This window comes from Erpetoichthys calabaricus, chromosome 1 (genome assembly GCF_900747795.2).
Source record: "Erpetoichthys calabaricus chromosome 1, fErpCal1.3, whole genome shotgun sequence".
In the NCBI taxonomy this organism is placed as follows: domain Eukaryota; kingdom Metazoa; phylum Chordata; class Cladistia; order Polypteriformes; family Polypteridae; genus Erpetoichthys; species Erpetoichthys calabaricus.
The window spans coordinates 65,016,148-65,026,549 of NC_041394.2; the positions used below are offsets into that span (position 1 = coordinate 65,016,148).

Sequence of the window (10,402 nt, forward strand, 5' to 3'; positions counted from 1 at the left end):
GTCACTAGTAAGCAGCACAGTGGTTATTTGTGGTGCACTAGCTCTTGTCACGTGACCTAACGCAGTCATCTTTTGTGTCTTTTCTAATCTACAACAGTTGACAGGAGTAACTTATATAGAAAAGCAGCTGAAGACCACTAGCTCAAAAATAGAACCTCTACAGTCACATAAGTATGACCAGAAATGAAGCATGACAAATGCACAGACTGAAGAAGATGTGTTTGAATTGACTGACTTGTAAGAGTTACTGATAGTCAAACAGAGAGTGTGGGAGGCCATGAGACATGCAGAATAGGTGTATTGGCAATGCCATAAAATGGCCCTAGTGTGTGTGCTTACCCTGTGATGGACCAGCACCCTGTCCAGGGATTGTTCCAGCCTTGTGCCCCATGCTTGCTGGGATAGGCTCCAAGGTTAAGCAGGCTTAGAAAACGGTATGGTATAATAAACAAGTTACTCCCCAGTGGATATAATTTTTATTTTTAATTGGAATAACCAATTATTACTTGTAGGCTGGGGTCCTGTGTGGGTGTTCAGAATATTCTGACTGAAAAAAGTCCTATGACAACCTAAAAAGTCAATCCCAAGATTTAAAAATGAAAATGGACACATTTTTAATTCAATATCCCTTTCATAATGTTAAATAGTGATAATCTTGCTTTGCAGATAAAGTGTTCTTCTTTTTGGACAAAATGAAAGTAGGCAAGTGACTTGCATTGGCTTTGTATGCCTGATGAGAACCAATCATGGCCTGATTATGTCTCCTGCACTATTATTTGTATTACAGGTACAAAGCGCTTGGCTCCTATCCTGCCAAGAATGCCTACAGCTTTGCAATGGCAAATGTTTAAATAGTTTACCTCCCACTTAAACAATTTTTGCATGTCTGTTTATTTTAGAATCTTGGAATTTTCCCCTTGCTACCAAAAACAGGCTTTGGTTTCCCACAACCTGTTGGTTTCAAAATAAATGCTAAATGGATAATACTCCCTTGCATTTACGTAGCTCCAGAATTCTTCCAAAGTTCTGCAGCCCTGATTTAAATTTAATGGACTTAGAGATGAATGAAATGATGAATGAGTTACATCAAAGGAGATCCCTGATTGGATAAAATTGAAAAGAACTTAATAGTGGCAGCAAAATTTACAGTATCTTGAATCTCACCTATTCTACCAAATAGTATACACTTTTTCTTCTTATCTTCGATTAACTCACCCCCCTCTCTACTGCTTTGTAAGTTTATCACCCATAGCTTGCAGATATTTAAACCTCACTCATTTTCAGACTACTAACATTAAAAATGAGCAGTAAAATAATTCCTGACACCCAGAAAGAAGTAGTTTTGAAAGTCCCTAAAGTCTTACTGTCTACCACACTACCTGGTAGCTTATTCCAAGTGTCTGTCGTTCTCTGTGTAAAGAAAAACTTCCTAATGTTTCTGTGAAATTTACCCTTAACAAGTTTCCAACTGTGCCCCTGTGTTCTTGATGAACTCATTTTAAAATAACAGTCTCGATCCACTGTACTATTACCCTTTCATTATTTTAAACACTTCAATCATGCCAACTCTTTATCTTCTTTTTCATAAACTGCAAAGGCTTAGCTCTTTTAATCTTTCAATCATAGGTAAAAGAGTTGTATACATCAGATTTAAGATTGTTGAGAAGGCCGGTCTCAGGATTACCTTAACATTTTCCCACTCTTGCTATAGAGCAATAGCAGACGTTACTTGAATGTTGATTATGAATATAACAGGCTAATATTTGGTTCAGAGTAGCTGAATTTGAAATCAAAAGTCTGCAGATCATCGGGGCTTGGATCATAATCTTTGATTTGAAAATTTTTGGTGCACTGTGGCAGTATGAGAGGGAAACATCAGCCTTGTGCTATACATTGCTTAAAAGGAAATGGAAACTCCATCCATTTGGTCTTTCATGTGCAAAGCTATAGAATCTACAAAGCCAATCAACACAACCTCAGGGTCAAAGCAAGCATAGACCTTCAGGTAAAATTAAACCCAATGTTGGACACACTGATATTATCAAACATTCACCCACGCCAGACTAATTTTGAGTTACCAATTATGACAAACAAGAGGAGAAAATTCAGTCCATTCAGCATGTTTAATTAGCTAATGGCTAAATTGTTTAATATCTTAACCGGATACAGTTTTCAAGGTCTCTTCTTCAACTACATGACTTGGAAGCTTGTTTCCAGATTCAAATGACTTGTTGTGTGAAAAAGTACTTCCTGGACACTCTCTGTAATGCACTTATCCTTAACTGTCCCAGGTGCCATTGAAAACCTATCCATCCATCCATCTATTTTCATAACCCACTTGTCCAGGACAGGGTTGTGGAGCATATTTAATCTATCCCAGCAATTATCTGGTTAAAGAAGATGCAACACCTGAATGAACAGGATGCCAGTCCACACTTGAATATATGATTCACCATTAAACTGAATTAATTAGGTTGAATCAATTTTATAAATACGTTTGAGAATTTTGAATCCTTCCACATTTTCAATTATGTTACTATGACCTTTCTGCAGTGGAGACCTCCATTATGCACAATAATAGACATTGATTCAAAAGCTCATTGTTCAGATGGTAGCTAATGTCTCTTAATTTACGCTCAAGCATCTGTACCAACATGGCCCTGTGTCATGCTTTTAGATGATGTAAAAATAGATGACAAGTGCATTGAACTAGACCTCTCTTCGGGCGTCCCTGTAGACCCCTTAACATTTTAGTATATTCTGCCAATAAACACCCAGTCATCATTCATGTGACCACCTGAACTGTTCCTGTAGTCTTATTCTACAGTAGGTCTTCAACTGTATTCCTGTTCCATCATAAGTTCTCTGTTTATGAGATGGCCCACCTAACACCCAGATATTACTCCCGATTACCACATAGCTTTTTCATATTGCATTTCAGCTGAAATACCATCATTTTTGAATAGGGAATTCCACAGAGTCACCAGACTGAATCTTTTGAATAATGCAAAATATATAATAAATTAAATTGATCAGAATCATCTTTCCCTGTCCCTTGGGTTCAGGGGACTTGACCACTCACAGAGAAGTCTGACTTTACGATAGACAATTTTATCGTTCAGGAGTCAGAATTAAACGGATCCGAATGGAGCATTTCAGGACGTTTTTTGCCTCATATTGGCCAAAATTTAGCCTCGGGCCTTATGGTGTTCACCCTTGCCTGTACATTTCCTCATTCTCTGGCAGAACTCCAACTCTGAGGTCACATCTCATTCAACTTGTAGGCCTGTGGTGATTGAATTTTTAATGTTAGTTTAAATGAAAGAGTACCTTGTTTATTGAGTCTAGTCGCTCCTCTTGCTGTGCTTTAAGGATGCCATATTCTTTACCACCTGAAGAAAACAAAACGGACATTTAACACAATGTCTGAAGTGACTTTCTTTAATGTGGTAGCTTGGAGCTCATCAGGATCCAAACCGCGGCCCAGCCAACAATAAATGCAACTATAATGAACTGTCCACCACTTCCTTTTAAAATACTTCTAAGAGGTCACTGTCTTGACTTTTAGCCACCAACAAAGAGATGCTAACTCAGTGTGAAAACAAGGAACCACTTAAAAGGAATACCTCAGACGTTTAAATAGGCACATTGAGGTGTGGATGTATACAGGCATGTTCAGCCATTACCAGGTGTCAAATTATTTCATGCTTAGACTTATTGTAACTCATCTTCAGTCAATTAACATATAAAAAGGAAGGCTTATTCTGGAAGCAAAGGTTGCATGTCAACTTGACTGTGTCATTTTTTTTTTTATTTAAGGAAGAGAAGAAAGACATTACTTAGGCGACTCAAATTTGTAAGCACCTGTCAGAATTCAGCATTTTCTGGAAGGCTAATCGGAAAGACAATCTGAAGGATAAATATACACTAAAATAATGATAGAAAGAGATTGCCTTAGAGGAAAAACTGAATTAGGAATAAATCCAAGTAAATGGAAAAGTGTGGAAAGTTGTCTAGTGCACCATTTGGAAAGAACACATGGCTCACAAATAGACAGAAACAATACCAGTAAGATTTAAATTGTATTATAAACAGTTGGTGACACTAATGCTAATAAGATTTTACAACCCGTAATACATAGACACAAAAAGCAAATAGCTTCTCTAAAATAAATGTGAAAAACGTTTTTTTTTTTAATATACAAACAGACAGATCTCACCTTGCAGATCTCGGCTCATTGCGGCGTGCCTGATCGCTGTATGAAACTGAAGTGTCCACTAGAAGGAAGTGCAGCTGAACTTTTTCATTTAAGCTCTTGGTGCCTTACTTCCCCTTCTTGGTAAAATAGGAAGTGTTGCATTGCTTCAGATTGGGGGAAGGTGTGGGACAATAGGGGTGGGTATGTTTAAATATATATAGGGAACTAAATATACTTACTGGTTTGTCTCATTTGACCACAGATATTTTGCTCATCAGCATTTTGAACAGAGAAAATATAGCATAGAGATAAAAAAAAAACTGAGTTAACAGTATGAACATTCATTTAAAGAAAAACTATCAAGCTGTTATTTTAACAAAATAACAAAATAATACTTAAGCATATTTGAAATACTCATTTTTTTTTTAAACTTAATTTTTACACTTTGCAGGAAAGACAACCTGAAATGATTTTAAGGAGTTAGCACCACCGAATGGTGATTTGACAAATTACACTGTCTTGGATATATTGCTTTATTTTGATTTTCATAGTAAATGCTAATCCAAAGACCTTGTGGACAGAAAAAACACAATTTATGGTTACATGTGTATATTTTAGAGCACAAGCAGCTTAAATGCCTTACTAAGCATTGCAAAGTGAGCAGGAAAAGATGTGGAGCTGAAATTTTACATTTGTGAATTAAGTATAAACTCACTTCTGTTAAACTGTAATTCCTTGCTTACCACTGTCATTAGTGCTTATCTTACATCATAGCACTGACTCACTTTTCAAAAATATAGTTTTTGGCCTTCATTTGTTTTCTTATGCCTGTCTAAATTGCCTTAGTATTCATTACAACAATTGGTGCAATGCAGTCATTTTTAAACTCTCAATTCTGATGTTTGTACACCACAGTACAATGCTAGTAAATCTAATAATGGCTGACAATGGCTACACACTGGGTGGCATAGAGTTAGCACTGCTACCTCAAAGCCATAGGGACCTGGCTTCAGTCAATGTGATCATTCTTCCTATTTATTAAACTTTGAGTCCGACATCTGCAGTCTACAAATTTGATACTATGTATAAAGATGTTGTTCAAAGTCCAGCCTTTCCTCTTTCGAATGAATGCTGAAATACTTTCCCTTGCCTTTGTCTGGACCTGCTGCATCAACTAAATCTCAATTAAGTTTGGCATTTGCTTTTTTTTGGATGGGCACAAATAAAAATGAACCTTCAATTTTCAGTCTTGATTTTGAGAACTATTATAATACTGCATTGATGTCAAAAGAATGTAATTTAAAAGAAACAGTAGCAACACTAATGGAATAATCAGTCAAGAACTACAGTACCTGTAAATTGTAAAGATGATTTGTATCAAGAGGTCTGTGTATATGAATAAACATCATACACACCAGCAGATGAAGTTATATCAACAAAACAGATCTTTTGCTCAGGCGCCAAGCTAAGAGTTGACCAAATAACAGCATTAATCACTGGTCATGCTGTCAGACGCATAAGCATGGTGAGTGTCTTGCAAAATATGGAAAATGGAAACATGAGGGAAAGACATTTAAGGCTGCACACTCAGTAACTTGCCTTCCATTTCCACCCTGGACAAGCGAGAAGTCGACTGATATCTCTTCCTCTATAAACCATCCCCTTGTGATTGGGCCATAGAAACGATGCCAGCATTCATTAATGAACTGCAGTTATTTAGTGAGTCTGAGTCCATCTCCAAGAGCTGTCTCTAATGAAGCAAATAACCTTTTTTCACTGCCGTTTTCAATCTTGTCATATAAAAAGATGGGATTAACTGGTATGGACCCTAAACCTTTTTATGATTATTTTGTATTTTATTACACAATGCATTCAAGGCTTTGAATACTGTGGCTGATACAGAAGCTATAATATAATACCATATTATTCTAATACCAGTAACGACACACCGCACGATAACCAGCAGTGAATACACTTGACTTGAGCATTCCTAGTTTTCATCCTCTTTCTCTGTACGTTTAGCATTCGTTTGCTCAGAGGTTGATGTGTTTGCTGCTTCCTGAGCAGCTCTTCTTTTCTCCACCCTAGCGGCCCACTTCTTCTCTTCTGTCATCGGCATCTTTTCGCATTAAAACTGATTAAGTCAGTTTTTGTGTTGCAATTACTTAGTACGTTTTCGTTAATTTCGTCAATTATTCACTTAAGCTGGCACTTAAATCTGCCTCAAGAATAATTTTAGAAATGAAAAGGTAGGGGAAGTGACGGTGAAGGTGGTAAGGATGAGAATGGCGCCCGTACACATGCGCCACATGGCCGCCCTGCTGGCCACTGCCGAGATTTGATTCTACAATAAAATAAAATAAAAATAAAAACAGGAATAACCTTGGAGGTCAATCATCACCCTGTAACACCCAATAACAGACTAAGAGGCAGAGGTTTTTTCCAGTTTTTATATGTAACAATGTGCGGGGGGTTGAATTTTCACTTTTCTGCTTTTATCTCTGCACAAGTGAAACACAGCAGTTCCCTTTTAGATCTTAATCTGAAACAAATGCTGTTCTCACATTTTTCCACAGGTACATCCTGAATTCCGATCTAGAGCATTGGGAAAGGGACACTAATTGTGGCTTCTGCCAGCATATTAGAAGAACTTGTCCGTAACTCTCACCAAATAACCTATATGGCAAATGAGATTTTCTAACCCTGGCCTCCTTATTTCTTCAAAAGCCCGGCATTCACCTCTCATTCAGCTTTGGGACTTATACTTTAAAATCATATTCTAAGTTTTGCAGAAAGGATCAGGCTTTCCCAACATTCTAATCACCCCCACTCTTATAAATTCACTGTCTTTGTTTTTCAGGGATTATACTGTCACTATTATCTTATTTAGTCCCCTTAAAAACCATAGATTTGCATTAAATCTCCCTATATATCCTGGTTAGTTGCTTTGTACCCTTCTGTATTCTTTTTCTGTGGTTATGTTGTGTACTGATGAGACCATCACAAGATATAACGTGGGAGAAGCAAAAAAAAGTCCAAAACACATAACCCAAACTTGTGTCCCAACACAACATACTGTAGGCAGATTCACAAATATGTTTAACTGTCTTCAATAATTCCTCTAAACCGATCAGTCAATGTCCGTTTGTCAGTAAGCCAGTCATTTTGCAACCCGCTATATCCTAACACAGGGTCACGGGGGTCTGCTGGGGTCAATCCCATGCTGGGTGCCAGCCCACTGCAGGACATACACACACCCACACCAAGCACACACTAGGGACAATTTAGGATCGCCAATGAACTTAACCTGCATGTCTTTGGACTGTGGGAAGAAACTGGAGTACCCGGAGGAAACCCACGCAGACACGGGGAGAACATGCAAACTCCACACAGAGAGGACCCGGGAAGCGAACCCAGGTCTCTTAACTGCGAGGCAGCAGCGCTACCACTGCGCCACAGTGCCGCCCAATATCTGTTTGTTTAATCAAAAATTTCCAGCACTCCAAAGCAACCTTATACACTATAACCATAGTACAAACAGACAACTTCACACAATGCGGGGGAAATACCCAGTCAGTCCCCCAATTCGCATCTGAACCTTCACACACTGGAAACCGCGTCTGTTCTGTCCACACCGCTGAAAAATTGTCTCACGGCTGCATACGCTGCAGTCATCAGCGGCTCTCAATTATACACCTCTTTCCTCATCCCTCAGCTCAGGCACTTATTCGTCTCTTTTTCGCTGCTTCACATTTACTTCCACCGCACAACAGGTAACTCAGTTGTCCATCCAGTTCACAACAGTTTTCCAAAAACCACAGCTTTCACTGATCTTTGTCTCTACTAAAATAAGAAAAACGAATCTTCAACACAGAGACTGCACAACACACACACCCTTATTATCTAAAAACGGTCTGGGGGCATGTGCTCATCCTCATTAAAAATGTGTTTAAAACAAACTGAATAAATTACTTAATTTAACCAACTCAAATTGGGTTAAACAGATATTGATGGTTTGTGCATATGAAAATAACTGCTGTCTTTAAATTAGCTCAGTATGTATAAATGTGGGTGTGAGTGAATGTTAAATTAATTGGTGACCTTACTGTAAATTGAACAGATATGAGTGGGGGATCTATGCATGCATGCATATCATATTGTTGGGTTTCAGATAATGTTGAACCCTTAAACCAATCACATATAAAGGTAGCCTCTGACTTTAAAGGAAAAAAGAAAACATTCCCCCATCATTCATGAAAACACAACAAAACTTTAATTCTGAAACAATGTCCACAGGCATGTTCCTTTTCAGACAGAAAAAGCTGGACCTGCTTTAATCAAATGTTAATGCCATCAAATGATCATCTTACTGTCATCTATAGCCCTGTTATTGATTGCAACAGTTCTCCAGTATCAAAGACAGAAGCTCTTATTTGTATTTACATGTAGCAGATTTTTGTTTTATAATTATGTATTATTTCTATTTCTCTCCCTTCAGCTTCTGCAAAGTTCTAACTTTCCCCTTGGGGACAAATAAAGTCTATCTATCTATCTATCTATCTATCTATCTATCTATCTATCTATCTATCTATCTATCTATCTATCTATCTATCTATCTATCTATCTATCTATCTATCTATCTATCTATCTATCTATCTATCTATCTATCTATCTATCTATCTATCTATCTATCTATCTATCTATCCATCCATATGAGAAGTAAGTAATTATTCTAGCCTGAGCGAGACTCTTACGAGAAGCTCTTGACAGCAAAATAGGGCCAAGGAATTAACGAAGTACATAAAAGGGTGTTTTTATTTACAAAATAAAAATCAAAAGGAAGAAGATAACATATGAAAGAAATGAACAAAATAAACAAAGAAAACTAAAGCTTAGCTACTTCTCTTAGTATTATTAAATAGAGGACTTGATCCCTTTTTGTCATTTGGGGTCCTTGCTGCATTTCCCCAATTTTATATAACAATAGTTCTATCACAACTTGTTGTAATTCTGTCCTCTCTTCCTCTCACCAGTTAAGCATTTGGCAGGCTCTCTTTCCCAACTCCGCACTGTGTCTTTATGATTAGAAGGGGGTTTTAAGCTCTGGCCAATGACTACTTCCTGAAATAACCTCTGAGGCCAGGTTCAGCTTCTGGATACAAAGGCAGTGTTTGTTAAACTTTTTTTTCCATAAACTACTCACAACGCAGGCCATAACAACTGTCAGGTTGGGTCCCTCTTGGATAATCACCGCTGTCAGTCATAGCATTCTTTGTTTAAAGTACCCATTGTGAGATATTTTGTAAACTGTATTCAACCCTCTCCCATTCAATGCAGTGCTGAGCCACAGACCCGCATAACCTAAAAGATGTCAACGTGTGAAATTATGCCCCAAGGCCATCCTTCTTGAGCTTCCTCTAGTAGCCTCAGGTGTCTCTATTGTCCACAGTCCCAGCTCTTGATTAAAATGCTATGCAGTCTGAGGTCACATGCTCATTGCAATTTATTCCAGGAATCAAAGCAAGCAGATTTTTTAAACATCATTAAATCAATATAAAATGTCAACCCTTACATTAGGTCTGTTAATCTCTTATGCTCTCGCTGTCTTGTGTAAAGTAAATAAATATGTAGCTGTCTGCTTTTGCAAACTCTCATTTTAATAACCTTGGTCTCTGTATAGGAGGTGACTCTATCTGATTCCTGGGCTGGATGGAGCACGGCATCATTACCCTAGGAGATATTTTTGATGGTTAGGGGTTCAGAAAGTTTCAGTTAATTTCCATCCCACCCTCTTCTTTTTTCTTTTATCTCCAACTGTGGTCTGTTATCAGGTTTTATGATTTTCCTCTGTCTTCTCCGGTCTTCTATCACTCTTTTTTAACTCTTTCTCATTCTCTGTACACTTGGACAAAACCTTTCCCTGGTTCTTTCACCTTTTAAAGCAAGGCTGCCTTCAAGTCCTTGTAAATTCAGTCAGTTTCGGAAATGCAGTCTATCATCATCTACTGCTCTTGACTGGGTGGTCATTTTTAAGATCATTTTTTGTCTCTATTTTTACTTTGTATTAATGTTTTCATAGTTATGTTTGATTTACTGTAACTTTTATTTGCATATTAATACATTTGATAACAACAAAAAAACACTATTAAATCATGTGAAATAATTTGTCTTTATGCGCATAGTTCCTGCTTCATGATGTTTATG

The 10,402-nt window shown here is 37.6% G+C and overlaps 1 protein-coding gene across 1 annotated transcript in view; it reads right to left on the reverse strand.

The window, feature by feature from the left end:
* Nucleotides 1-4,327, reverse strand: part of LOC114651176 (allograft inflammatory factor 1-like) — a 66,965-nt gene extending 62,638 nt beyond the window's left edge. Inside the window, exons 1-2 of the mRNA XM_028801132.2 lie at nucleotides 4,220-4,327; nucleotides 3,331-3,392 (exon numbers count right to left, since the gene is read on the reverse strand). Of these exons, the coding sequence (XP_028656965.1) occupies nucleotides 3,331-3,392; nucleotides 4,220-4,238 (81 nt within the window). The 5' untranslated portion in view covers nucleotides 4,239-4,327. The remainder of the gene's footprint in view (nucleotides 1-3,330; nucleotides 3,393-4,219) is intronic.
* Between the last annotated feature and the right edge of the window lie 6,075 nt (nucleotides 4,328-10,402).